The sequence below is a fragment of the Heteronotia binoei genome, chromosome 13, assembly GCF_032191835.1.
Source record: "Heteronotia binoei isolate CCM8104 ecotype False Entrance Well chromosome 13, APGP_CSIRO_Hbin_v1, whole genome shotgun sequence".
Lineage (NCBI taxonomy): Eukaryota > Metazoa > Chordata > Lepidosauria > Squamata > Gekkonidae > Heteronotia > Heteronotia binoei.
The window spans coordinates 34,798,801-34,812,938 of NC_083235.1; the positions used below are offsets into that span (position 1 = coordinate 34,798,801).

Below are 14,138 nucleotides of genomic sequence, written 5' to 3' on the forward strand. Positions count from 1 at the left end.
CACAGTGTATGTGTGTATATAACATTTTTTGCCACTGTGTGACACAGAGTGTTGGACTTGATGGGCCGTTGGCCTGATCCAGCATGGCTTCTCTTATGTTCTTATGTTCTTATGTTCAGTCAAATCAATATCTATTTGTTGATTTGAAACGCTTATTAGCTGCCTTTCTTTCTTATAGAGTTCCTGGTGGTTTACCAACATAGATAAAGCACATCAAATGAAATGCATTCAAAAATATAACACCAAAATTTAAAATACCCACTCAGGACTGCCACTAAACTTAACCAAATGTAGTCCTAAATAAAACCATCTTCAAATGTCTTCTAAAGATAGAAAGCGAGGGGACCAAGTTCACTTCCTTGGAGAGGTTGTTGCATAAGTGTGGTGCTGCCACTGAAAAGGTCTCCTCTTGTTTAGCCCCCAAATAAGCTTCTTGGATTGATGGGACAGTCAAGAGGGCCTCTCCTTGTGATCTTAGTTTCCAAGCAGGAAGATATGGAAGAAGAAAGTCCTTCAGATAGCCCAGTGCCAAGTCATGTAGGGCTTTAAAAGTCAAAAACAACACTTTGACTGGGCTCGGGAGTGGATTCATATGCTGTGAGGTTGCTGCAATATCAAGGATCACCCACTCTCAATAGCTGGCCCTGGCCAGCAGTTTGGCTACTGCCTTCTGCACTAGCAGCAGCCTCTGACCTCTCTTCAAGGGTAGCCCCAAATATGCATTGGATGATATGGATTATGGTGCACACCCTGGTGAGCAGTGGCAATATGAGTGGAAGACTGTTGGATCGAAGTCAATATGTGCAAACTTCTCTGTGGTTGCATCACAGCTACAGAACTCTAGAGGCTCCTTAAGCATAATCATTTTATATCTGTAGACAGTTTATGAAGACCTTGAGTTGGATTCAGTCAGATTTTATTTTGTTGGTAAAGGAAGGAGGCATCCTCTTTGATCACTCTAAAAGTCATGGGACCTCCAAGAACAAAAGCCATGTGTGGTGGGGACTGCAGAAGAGAAATAGATGTGACTGAATGAAAAATCTGGCTGGATCCAACCCATTCCTCTTTTCATAAATGCCAGTTAAGTGTCATTTTTATGTCTACATTCCACTACAGGACTTCAGTGTTGCATTCACTTGGTCGCTAAATTTTGTACTCCTGCTTTTATTAGCATGTGTTTTTATTACAGCATTTTATTGTTGCATTTAGTTTCATGAATCTGTGATCTCCATGAGAAATCTTTTTGGTCATGGTTTAATAATAATAATTAAAAAAGAACTACGCTAATTGTACATACCTAAATTGCTCTTACATCCTATGGATATTGTCTTCTTAAGCATGAGGTACCAAAAACTGAACTGAAATAAATGCACAGATGGCATGACTTCCTCCCCTAACATCTCACCTTGCATATGAAGGATACAAATTGGTTGTTGAGATGCTTGATCTGTTCCTTTTCTTCATGTTTCACTTGTTTCAAATGTGGATCTAGATCAACATGGACCGGCTGGAGGCAGGTTGCATATATTTGGATGGGCTGGATTCCAAGGCTGCTAAAAGATCTGCCAAATCTGTCTCCATATCCTCCACCAAAAGAGCCACCAAATTCTCCACCAAAGCTATAAGGTCCTCCTCCAAAGCCACTTCTCTGCTGGCTGCCTCCACAACCTTCATACAGATGGCAAAGACTCCTACTCCCAAAACTTAGTCTGCCTTCACTGCAGCTTAACATGGAACTGATTCTTCTTTCATTGTTAATTCCACTGGCTCCAAAGCCAGCCACTGTCCTTGAACTGAAGTCTTGTCTTCTCCTACCTCCCAGAGGGTTACTGCCAACTTGGAGGAACATCTTAGCAAGTCATCAATGAAGAGAAGGCACCAGGTAGTCTAGGAGAAGGCAAGTGTCAGGAAAGTAAACCTCTGGATTTGGGTCTTGAAGCTCAGCCTTTTTATCTGCTCCAATAAATAGGCTTGGTTGCGTGAGGGCGATGAGGAGTCATTGCATTTATGAGCCTGTTTAAGTGCATTGTAAAGCTCAATATGGTATTTTCCTAATGCTGCCTTTTGTGGCAATACATTTCTGTAAACCTAATAAAAGAATCCTGCTGCTGGCAATTGAATGACTAAAATAGCCTGGACATCAGGATCCCACAAGATATGAGGCTTGCCTGAGTTTTATTAAAGTTTCAGTGATAGCAATCTTGCTAATAGGGGAAATATGGCTTGAGTGAGGTCCCTAACAGAAGCAATACAAAACCTGATTTGCAAAACCTTTTCAGGTGATATAGTTTGTTAATATTTCACTAAAATTGGTTAAGTAAGTATATACACATTTTAAACAAGTCAGTATTGCACTCATGTTTCAACTAATAATGATTATAAAACCAGGTGGGCAGCCATGTCTGTCTGAAGCAATAGAACAAAGTTGGAGTCCAGTATCACCTTTAAGACCAACAAAGTTTTATTCAGAATGTAAGCTTTTGTGTGCTAAAAGCACACTTCATCAGACAATAATATGGGATGGAATTAGCAGTCCTACATATATAGAGAGTGGGCAGTGAATTATTTGCAAAATAGTGAAAATGTTTTTAGCAGATTAAAAGAATGACAAGTTGGGGTCTGGTAATCTTCGGTTTGGGTTAACTGGGCAGAAAAGAACATCAAAGGCAATAAGCGTCAGAACTAGAGATTGATGTCCGTTAAAGGTCAGCTGGTGATCTTTGACAATGGTTAATTCTTAAAGAAACTATATATGAATTACAGTTTAAAAAAATGGGATTATTGGATTATACTTTTTCGTTTCTTTGTGGATAAATAAGGACTATTATGAAGATGGACTACAACTATAGCTTTGGAATTTTTTTTTTTGCTTTTTCATGAAGAAAGATTCTTTTATAGATAGAGTTTATTACCTTATAACAAATTAAATAAAATAGTAATAGGGAGTTGTTTGTTAAGGGGGTTGGCACTGCCGGGGGTCACCAAAAGGGGGGTGGGGTGGAGAAAATGTAATGTGTGTGTATTAACTTTTAATAACAAATGATACTATGCTACTACAATATATTACATTATAATAAAATTGTTTTAAACAAGAATTAGAGATTGATGTCAATGTCATTAGGTGTCTTAATTGTGAAGTGTAATCAATTAGAGTCTGTTGTAATGTTCCATCGGTCTCTTCTAAAGCATTGGTTAAAATAATTACATTTTCCTGTAGAATGTTAGAATATAGAGGATGCTGTCCCCATAGGGTATGATGAAGAATCAATCTGTGGGTATCTGGGGCTTGGGGGGGAGCTGTTTTTTAAGGTAAATCTGGTACCTCTCCTCAAACCCCTCCCCCAAGTTTCAAAAAGATTGGAGCATGGGATCCAATTCTATGAGCCCTCCAAAAAAGCACTCCTGTCCTCCATTATTGCCAGTGGAGAGAAAACATTTAAAAGGCACGTGGTCCCTTTAAATGTGATGGCCAGAACTCCCTTCGAAGTTCAATCATGCTTGTCACAACCTTGTTCCTGGCTCCATCCCCAAAGTCTCCTGGTTCCACCTCCAAAGTCCTCAGATATTTCTTGAGTCAGACCTGACAACCCTACTAAAAATACGTGTATTTATTTTGAGAAAAGTTAAAAACCATCTAAGGGCCCAATGAAAGCCTCATTACAAAGTTCAAACGACATACACACAAGGACCAATTATTGTGACCTAATGCATTTTGGCCTAATGAGATCAACCAATATAAGGTATGAATAGGCATGTTACAAAGAACTGGCAAACAATATGTCAATACTGAACCAAAAAGGAATGTTCCAAAGCGAGATTAATAGACACAAGACAGGAATGCTTATGAGGCCTCTTAGGAATAAGTCCTGTGTCCAGTGCATATGCACAGATGGCAAAATATGTTACTGTTGTGTATCTTTCAATTCCGGTACAGAAAGTATCGATGTAGTCCAGGGGTGGCCAACAGTAGCTCTCCAGATGTTTTTTGCCTACAACTCCCATCAGCCCCAGCCAGCATGGCCAATGGCTGGGGCTGATGAGAGTTGTAGGCAAAAAACATCTGGAGAGCTACCATTGTCCACCCCTGAATAATCGGAGCCAAAATGTCCTCAATAGAAAACAGTCAAACAAAATAGCCTTCAGCAACTCTCAAGTACAATTGTTAATTAAAATTAAAATTATAGGCAATATAAACAGTGATAGTAATTAATAGAATATGCAATTCCTCCTCCCACTCAGTGCATGGCTGCAGGCAAATTATGCTGCTGCCGGGGGGGGGGGTGTGCTTTCTTTGTGTGAAACAATGGTGTGATCAACCAGGTCTCTGGCTAACTTTCCACTGCTCTTCAAAACAGTATTCTAGGGAAGCCTAGGGTTCCTGGAAGCTGTGGTGACCTAAAGGTGCAGCTGCCCCTTGGTCAGACTCTGGAGTAGAAAGAGGTGACAAAAGTAAAGAAAACAGACTTGGGAGTGAGCAAACCCTTTCCTTGCTTCTCTGTGATAGCTACACGGAGAGATTTCCAAGGTATGTGCTGAGTGCTCAGTTTTTAAAAATGGAGCAGCATCTTATTCCAAGTTTTTTTTAAAAAATGTTATTTGGATACAAACAGAAAGAATGTTGGGGTGGGGTTCACCATAAATCCAGATCTAATTGAAGATAAACATATCCACTATCTGGATGAATCCCTTAGCAATCTAAAATACCACATGCTAGTGATAGCTATGGGAGTCAACTCTCTCACTGCTCCATCACTATGAATGGGTCAGAACTGCACGTGAGTAAATGGGGCTGAACTGAACCCAGCAAGACAAAGAACAGTGGCTGGGGTATCTTTTATAAATTATTTATAATCCAGAGCCCAAACATCCCATTCATTTAATTCCATCAGGAAAGATTCTTCTCACCCTATGGTTGCGGGTTCATGACCAGCCGAGAGTTGTGGGAGAAAACATTTACAGGCCGTTCTGCTACCTGGCCAATAAAATCAGAACTGCCAGACACTGTGGGCGTTTTCGCACTGACCTTTTACTGGCGCGACCACCCTCCTCACGCCGGCGGATCTGCAGGGATTTCGCACCAGAAGCACCGGCGCAGCCAAAAGAGCCGGCTACTTCCGTCGCGAAACCCGCTCAAACGTTTTCCTGCTTCTTGGCGGTTTCCGTTTGAGCGGGTTTCGCGACGGAAGTTGCCGGCTCTTTTGGCTGCGCCGGCGCTTCTGGTGCGAAATCCCTGCAGATCCGCCGGCGTGAGGAGGTTGGTCGCGCCAGTAAAAGGTCAGTGCGAAAACGCCCTGTGATGTGAATCTTCCTAGGGTATGAAATCTGCCTCTCAGTTTAGTTTTCCTGTCAGGTGGCAACATTCATGGATTTCAGTAACTTTACTTATTTATTTACTTATTTACTTACTGACTTATTTAAAACTTTTATATCCAGCCTTTCCTCTTGGTTCAAGGAAACTTACAATAATAGCTAAAACATCCCCAGCTAAAACCAAAGATAAAATAGAAGAAGAAGACTGCAGATTTATACCCCGCTCTTCTCTCTGAATCAGAGACTCAAAGTGGTTTACAATCTCCTATATCTTCTCCCCCCACAACAGTCACCCTGTGAGGTGGGTGGGGCTGAGAGGGCTCTCACAGCAGCTGCCCTTTCAAGGACAACTCCTGTGATAGCTATGGCAGCAAGCTACCACATCAGAGTGCAGAGTCAAACTTTGTTGTCCCAGATTCCTGTCGGACATTCTAACTACTACAGCACACTGGCTCCCCAAAGCCCTTGTGTCTCGACCTTACAGTTGCCCTACTACCTAAGAGGGAAATAAGGGAGAAGAGAGTTTGGAGAGAAAGGAATAAAGCAGAGACTAAGAAAGGACTGCAGCCTGGGATTAAGTAGGGCTTCTATGGAATGAAGTAGAATTCAGCAGAATTAAATCAAAGGTAGTTCTTTGCCTGTTAGATAAGGTCCACAACAAAAAGCCAGATGCAGAAGGACCATGGCTCAGTGGTAGTGCCTCTGCTTTGCATGCAGAAAGTCTTAGGTTCAGGGCTTTTTTTTTTTAGCAGGAACGCACAAGAACGCAGTTCTGACTGGCTTGATGACAGGGGGTGTGACCTAATATGCAAATGAGTTCATGCTGGGCTTTTTCTATAAAAAAAGCCCTACTCAAGTTCAAAGCCTGGCATCTCCAGCTAAAAGCACCAGGCAGGAGGTGATGTGAAAAACTTCTGCCTGAGAACATGGAGAGCCATTGCCAGTCTGAGTTGACAATAGTGACCTTGATGGACCAATGGTCTGATTCCGTTTAAGGCAGCCTCATAAATTCATCTGTACAGCTGATGAAGTTGTCTTAAAACTGAATCAGCTCATGGGAGAGGGGCTCTGGCTCCATGGCAGAGCATCTGCTTGGCATATAGCAGGTCCCTGGAAGTAGGTGATATGAAAGACCTCTGCCTGGGTCTCTGGAGAGCCAGTCTGAATGGACATCACTGACCTTGATGGACCAAGGGCCTGAATCAGAATAAAGCAGCTTCACATGTTCATGGGTCTGCCTAATGCAAGAGCAGCCCCATGGCGCAGAGTGGTAAAGCTGCAGTACTGCGGTCTGAACTCTCTGCTCATGACCTGAGTTCGATTCCAGCAGAAGCTGGATTCAGGTAGCCGGCTCAAGGTTGACTCAGCCTTCCATCCTTCCGAGGTCGGTAAAACAACTACCCAGCTTGCTGGGAGGAAAATGTAGATGACTGGGGAAGGCAATGGCAAACCACCCCATAAAAAGTCTGCCATGAACTGTTATGTATATGAATCTGTGTGTTCCAAATGGTGTTCCTGCGTGGCTCAGGGAGCCCGATGGACTGAGCTTGGGGACTTAGGAACAATGCGAAGTAGGATCCAAATCTCAACTGCCCTGCTCCAATCACAGGCCCCCTGCTGGTTTGAATGACCCAATAACGTGCTAGCGCGGGAACCCAGTGTTGTATATAGTTGACCCAGCAGGCCCCATTCTCCAGTTGTTAGTTCAGCCACCACCATGCTGTACTCAATAAAGAGCTTGTTATCATTACCACCTAGGGTTGCCAATCCCCAGGTGGGGGGCAGGGGATCCCCTGTTTTGGAGGCCCTCCTCCCGCTTCAGGGTCATCAGAAAGCAGGGGGAGGGGAGGGAAACTCTATTATTCCCTATGGAGATTTATTCCCATAGAAAATCATGGCGAATTGATCCGCGGGTATCTGGGGCTCTGGGGGGGCTGTTTTTTGTGGTAGAGGCACCAAATTTTCAGTATAGCATCTAATGCCTCTCCCCAAAATACCTCCCAAGTTTCAAAAAGATTGGACCAGGGGGTCCAATTCTATGATCCCCAAAAGAAGGTGCCCCTATCCTTCATTATTTCCTATGGAAGAAAAAAATTGAAAAGGTGTGCCGTCCCTTTAAATGTGAGGGCCAGAACTCCCTTTGGAGTTCAATTATGCTTGTCACAGCCTTGATCTTCGCTCCACCCCTAATGCCTCCTGGCTCCACCCCCAAAGTCTCCTGGCTCCACCCCCAAAGTCCCCAGATATTTCTTGAATTGGACTTGGCAACCCTATTACCAAAATGCCTCTTCAATGCCTAAGAACCCACTATACTATAGGAACTGTACTCTAGTCTGTAGAAGAGCTGTAATTCCAGGGGATCCCTAGGCTACTTTGTCTTAGAAACATTTGCCTTAAGTGCTTTGGAATCTGTCATCATTGATATTAATGAAAATTGTTCTTTACTTGTGTGCTATTACAGCTAACAGTATGTTGGTTCAATTTTGTATTTCATGCTGTAATCCTTAAATATTTTTTAATCCACCTGGAAGCTGGCATCCCTACCCTGGAGCCAGTGTCATGCCTCATCTATCAAAAATGTAATTTACTTTGAATGCAGTTCTGCACTGTGGCCACTGTGAGCTCCGGGAAGGCAGAGCTTAATAAAGAACAGTAGCGCTGGATTATCGATGCACCAGGACTATGCACCATGGGCCCCCAGACAGAGTCCAAATTGCCCCCCCACCCAATATCAGCTGGATCCAAATCAAATATCATAACAAAACAAATCACTTGGCTTGCAGTTACCATGAATCTATAGTAATAAAAGAATTGGCCTGTCTGTCCATCTGATTTGAATTTATTTATTTGCTTCATTTATATTCCTCTTTTCTCCCCATGAGGACAGAGTTGTCAGCTCAGGGTGGGAAAATACTTAGAGATTTTGGGGCTGAAGACTGGGGAGGGGAGGAACCTCAACCTCAATGCCATAGTATACACCTCCAAAGCAGCCATTTACTCCAGGAGAAATTATTCTGGTCATCTGGAGATCAAGGAAATTTCTATAAATGATTTCCAAATATTCAAAATTAAGTCTATACTCATTTGCTGTCTATATGCCATATGTTCAAATGCTAATAGAGTTCTAAGGTCCTTGATCCATTGATTTACTGGAGATGGCTTTTAGCCTTCCAGTTTTGTATATGAGCCTTTTAGCTATAGTTATGGCACAAAGGGTCCATTTCCATTGGTTAGCCTCCAAGAGACAGGCAGATAGTTTTAAAAGTACATAAGAATCCTGAAAAATCAATGAACATTCTAATCAATGAATCTTCACAAAAAAACCAAATAACTGAACATGCCCAAAGCATATCTTTAAGGGACTCATCCTCTAAGTTAAAATGCCAGCATTAGATACTTTACTCAGCCCTTTGATAAAAAGTTGCTGTGGTGTGCAGTATAGTCTAAACTTTTTTTTTTTTTTTGCTAAATAAGTCTCAATTTAAGATCTCTGGAGTATGTATAGACTTTAAGGTCATACTTTGGCAAAATCGGGCAATCTAGCTCCTTATGCCATTCCTTAAATGGGGACTCAAAACATCATTCTCCTCTTTTCTATTTTATCTTCCATTTTACCCTGTGAAGTAGGTGCTGAAAGTGGCTGAAAGTGGTGCAGCCATATTGTGCTGAAATTGTGCTGATTAGTGGCTGCCATGCTGAGGAAGTAAGTGGGGGGAGGAACCAGGATGAGTGACAGCTGCTAAGAACTGTTTGTTACCATGGAGATAAAAGAATGTTTTGAGGGAGGGGTTGGAGAATGCCAGTTGGTGCTTAAAAACACTGGGAAGAGAGGAGTTGAGAGGACAGGAGGAGGAAAAGAAAGAGAAACAATGGAGATTTTCTGATCTGGTCATTAATCTCCTTCCCTATACCCCTAGGTTAGGCTGGGAGTGTGCGACTGTCTCAAGAACTCCCAGCAAGCTCCCATGGCAGAGTAAGGATTTGAACATGGATTTTCCAGATCCTTCTCTGACACTTTAACTGCCACACCATGCTGGCAGGCATCACTCATCATGGAATGAGGCTAGGAGACTCAAAATTGGCCAACAGCTTCAAAATGCTTGTGGGAATTTCAAAGCTGAAAGTCTTAGGAAAATCCTGGCCCAGGTGAGACAAACCACCACCACTATTTACAATAGAAGTTAAATGCAATTTTGGGCTGCATTAACAGAAGTATAGTGTCCAGATCATGTGAAGTGATGGTTTTCTTCAGATTCCTCAGCATATTCCGAACGCCTTGACTCAGGTGGAAACTGGTATGATCTCAGTGGAGGCGAGGCTTTGGATCATGATCATACAGTATTGGCTGAAATTAATCTTTTTCCCTAAGAGACCGACAAGCTTAATCTTCCAAGATATTACTTTTTGCATCATGGCTTAGAGCCATAGAGGAAAAACTTCCCTATTTTGGCCTTACGAAACAATATCTTAGCTCTCTTACATATGATAAAGCCAGAGAGCTGGTGAAACAGAGAATATCAGATGTTGCCAGACAGAATGATCTTAATAGTACCTCAAAATGTAGAACCAGTTAATAGAATAGCACCCATGCCATACTTATGACAGTTGGAAAATTATGAGTACAGGAGAATTTTTACCTTCATGAGGTGGGACATCCTACCTTCTGCAGTCTTGGAGGGCAGATATAACAAAATACCATATATGCCCCTGCTGAAATGAAGGGATAGAATCTTAAGATAAGATAAGATAAATTTATTTTTATATCCCGCCCTCCACCGCCAATGGTGGGCTCAGGGCGGCTCACAGACACAGAACACCGTGATATAAATAAAATACAATATAAAACAAACAATTTTAAAATTCAATTCAGTTACAAATTCAATCACATAGTTAATTAAATGGATAAAACGGTGCTATAAAGTGCAATAGATCGCGATCATGTACAGGATGGCGGGATGGCTACAGATCCGTTTAACCAGGTTCTGTCCCAAAGCCAAGCTGAAACAGAGGGGTTTTGCAAGCCCTGCGGAACTTGTTCAGGTCCATGTCCTTTAGTCCATGTCCTGTATGACTGCAAGGTGTACAACATTCACAGTGAAATCCTTCCTTTTTTTGCATTTTTGCCTACCACTCTTAATAAAAAAAATGCAACTGAAGGATCTCCTGAATGATAGGAACCCTATGGTTATACTCAAATTAGCTAAATTTGGCTGGCTTGCCACCAGTACTAGAAAGTCACTCGCAGCTCTGAAGGGTAATAGCTAGGCATTTTAAAATGTTTAATCCTGTTATAAACTGTATGTATGTTTTATAATTGATTGTAGCAATTTTACCTCTGTTGTCTCAGCACAATTTATATGGGTTACTGTAACTGGCATTGGTTTTATCTGTATTGTTTTTGCTGGCTTCTGCTGTGAATAAACTTGAACTTGAACTTGAGAAAACCAAGCTGGTTCTTAGTAATCACAGCCATCCTTTCTAAATGTTCCAGGACTGACTGTTTGATGATTTGTTCTAAAACTTTTCCAGGTATAGATGTCAAGCTGACGGGTCGATAGTTACCCAGATCCTCCTTTTTATGTGATACCTACATTAATTCAGAAATCCATTAGGAACCAAGGTCCTCCTTACTGTCCCCACCCTCAGAGTCCCGAGGTACATTGATCCAAAGATTAAATCATTAATGAGAACTTCCTGATGCCCATTAGGAAGCCATTCCCACTTTTTGTCTAAAACAACTCTTTCATGGGTATTCTGCTCCTCATTTCATCTCCTTCAGCACCAGCTGGTCAGCCACATCTACCCAGCCAGAACAAAAGCCTCTATGATGCCTATATGGCATGATGCAGGCTGTGCAAAATCCAAGTCACATCCTTGATCTGATTTGGCCTTCCAATTAGATATCCCCATATAGGAAATGATTTTATTCAACTTCTATATGGCAATTTCAAATCCCAAGCTAAAGTCTTGCTTCCATTTATCTCCACTTTTTTTTCTTCTTCCCACTTGGAAGGGGGAAGGGGGGGGGGTTGAAGGGAAGAGGAATGTGAATGGAAAAAAGTCTCCCTTTCTCCTCTCACCTTTCACAGTTTTTCTGCTGTTGTGGAACTTCCAGGGAAGGTGAAGAGAGCCCCTTTTAACAATGTCTCCATATTGCCGCCCACCTTTCCTGAGACCCCACCATTGCAGAGCCCCTGGGGAAGGCGAGGAAAGCCCTCTAATGAAGACTCACTTTTGCCACTCCTCTTTCTCTGGCCTTTCTCATGCACCTGCTTTCCTTCACCAGATAGGAGGCCCTAGTGGTGCAAAGCATGTGACTTATTCAGTCTGAGCTGCCTTGGGTGCCCCCTCTGTGGTGCTGCAATGGGGTCACCTGAGTCAATCTGAGCTTCTTTGCAGGCCTCCTCACTAGTGGTGTAAAATAAATAGGGTGGCCAGACCGTCCCGGTCTCCCGGGACATTCCCGGATCTGGCCACCCAATCCCGGATCCCGGGCTGCCTATACCGGGACCATTAAAGGTCCCGGTTTAGGCAGCCCAGGAGCCGGTGGGCCGCGGGCGCGGGCGGGGAAGGCGGGGAGGGAGGGAGGGAGCGTCCCTGCGCCTGCGCAGGGCCCCTGCGCACGCGCAGGGACGCTCCCACCCTCACTCCCCGCCTTCCCCGCCCGCGCGCGGGGCCCGGCGGCAGTGGTGGAGGCCTCTCCGTGGCCTCCGCTGGTCGCTGGAAGCCCTCCAGAGACTCTGGAGGGCCTCCAGCGACCAGCGGAGGCCGCGGAGAGGCCGCGGGGCACCCGGCGCTGGTCCCGGAAGGCCTTCCAGAGCCTCTGGAAGGCCTTCGGGGACCAGCGCCGGCCAGCGAAGGCTTCCCCGCGGCCTCCGCTGGTCCCTGGAGGCCCTCCAGAGTCTCTGGAGGGCCTCCAGGGACCAGCGGAGGCCGCGGGGAAGCCGCGGGGCACCCGGCGCTGGTCCCGGAAGGCCTTCCAGAGCCTCTGGAAGGCCTTCGGGGACCAGCGCCGGCCAGCGAAGGCTTCCCCGCGGCCTCCGCTGGTCCCTGGAGGCCCTCCAGAGTCTCTGGAGGGCCTCCAGGGACCAGCGGAGGCCGCGGGGAAGCCGCGGGGCACCCGGCGCTGGTCCCGGAAGGCCTTCCAGAGGCTCTGGAAGGCCTTCCGGGACCAGCGCCGGCCAGCGAAGGCTTCCCCGCGGCCTCCGCTGGTCCCTGGAGGCCCTCCAGAGTCTCTGGAGGGCCTCCAGGGACCAGCGGAGGCCGCGGGGAAGCCGCGGGGCACCCGGCGCTGGTCCCGGAAGGCCTTCCAGAGGCTCTGGAAGGCCTTCCGGGACCAGCGCCGGCCAGCGAAGGCTTCCCCGCGGCCTCCGCTGGTCCCTGGAGGCCCTCCAGAGTCTCTGGAGGGCCTCCAGGGACCAGCGGAGGCCGCGGGGAAGCCGCGGGGCACCCGGCGCTGGTCCCGGAAGGCCTTCCAGAGCCTCTGGAAGGCCTTCCGGGACCAGCGCCGGCCAGCGAAGGCTTCCCCGCGGCCTCCGCTGGTCCCTGGAGGCCCTCCAGAGTCTCTGGAGGGCCTCCAGGGACCAGCGGAGGCCGCGGGGAAGCCGCGGAGCAGCCGGCGCTGGTCCCTGGAGGCCTCCAGAGGCCAGCGCCGGTATCGGAGAGGCCCGGCGCTGGTCCCTGGAGGCCTCCAGAGGCCAGCCCCGGCAGCTCCCTCCCTCCCTCGCCGCGAGGCCGCCGCCGGAGGACTCCCCGCCGCCGCCGCCGCTGGATCCGCCGCCCTGGATTAAGGTAAGGGGGCCGAAAGCGGGGGGGGGGGCGGGGGGCGGCCTTCCTTTCTTCCCTCCCTCCTCCCTTCCTTCCTTCCTTCCTTCCTTCCTTCCTTCCTTCCTTCCTTCCTTCCTTCCTTCCTTCCTTCCTTCCTTCCTTCCCTCACTCCCTTCCCTTCCTTCCTTCCCTCCCTCCCTCCCTCCCTCCCTCCTCCCTTTCTTCCTTTCTTCCTTCCTTCCCTCACTCCCTTCCCTTCCTTCCTTCCCTCCCTCCTCCCTCCCTTCCTTTCTTCCTTCCTTCCCTCCCTCCCTTGCCTTCCTTCCTTCCCTCCCTCCTCCCTTCCTTTCTTCCTTCCTTCCTTCCTTCCCTCCCTCCCCCCTTCCTTCCTTCCTTCCTTCCTCCCTCCCTCCTTATGTTGTTATGTGATGCAGAGTGTTGGACTGGATGGGCCACTGGCCTGATCCAACAGGGCTTCTCTTATGTTGTTATGTGATGCAGAGTGTTGGACTGGATGGGCCACTGGCCTGATCCAACAGGGCTTCTCTTATGTTGTTATGTGACGCAGAGTGTTGGACTGGATGGGCCACTGGCCTGATCCAACAGGGCTTCTCTTATGTTGTTATGTGATGCAGAGTGTTGGACTGGATGGGCCACTGGCCTGATCCAACAGGGCTTCTCTTATGTTGTTATGTGATGCAGAGTGTTGGACTGGATGGGCCACTGGCCTGATCCAACAGGGCTTCTCTTATGTTATTATGTGACACAGAGTGTTGGACTGGAGGGGCCACTGGCCTGATCCAACAGGGCTTCTCTTATGTGACAATACTGACTTTGGTGGACCCAAGCACTGATTCAGTGTAAGGGAGCTTTGCGTTTGTGTCTTCTAGTGCAATTTTGTTCTCAGATCCTGTATTTACTTCATCCGTATATGGGATAAGGCACTTTCTCAACTGTGCTGCATAATGCAGCCTATTTATTTTGTCCTGTTGGCTCTGTTGGCTCTATCTGCGCCACCTTCATCACTTTCGGGGTGTGGATCCCCCAGTGGGGTGGTCTCC

General features: G+C 46.4%; 2 protein-coding genes across 1 annotated transcript in view; both read right to left on the reverse strand.

The window, feature by feature from the left end:
• Positions 1-1,849, reverse strand: part of LOC132581804 (keratin, type II cytoskeletal 6B-like) — a 31,411-nt gene extending 29,562 nt beyond the window's left edge. The window contains exon 1 of the mRNA XM_060253216.1: positions 1,406-1,849. Coding sequence (XP_060109199.1) covers positions 1,406-1,849 — 444 coding nt within the window. The remainder of the gene's footprint in view (positions 1-1,405) is intronic.
• LOC132581760 (keratin, type II cytoskeletal 4-like) overlaps positions 1-14,138 on the reverse strand; it is a 170,797-nt gene that overhangs the window by 90,112 nt on the left and 66,547 nt on the right.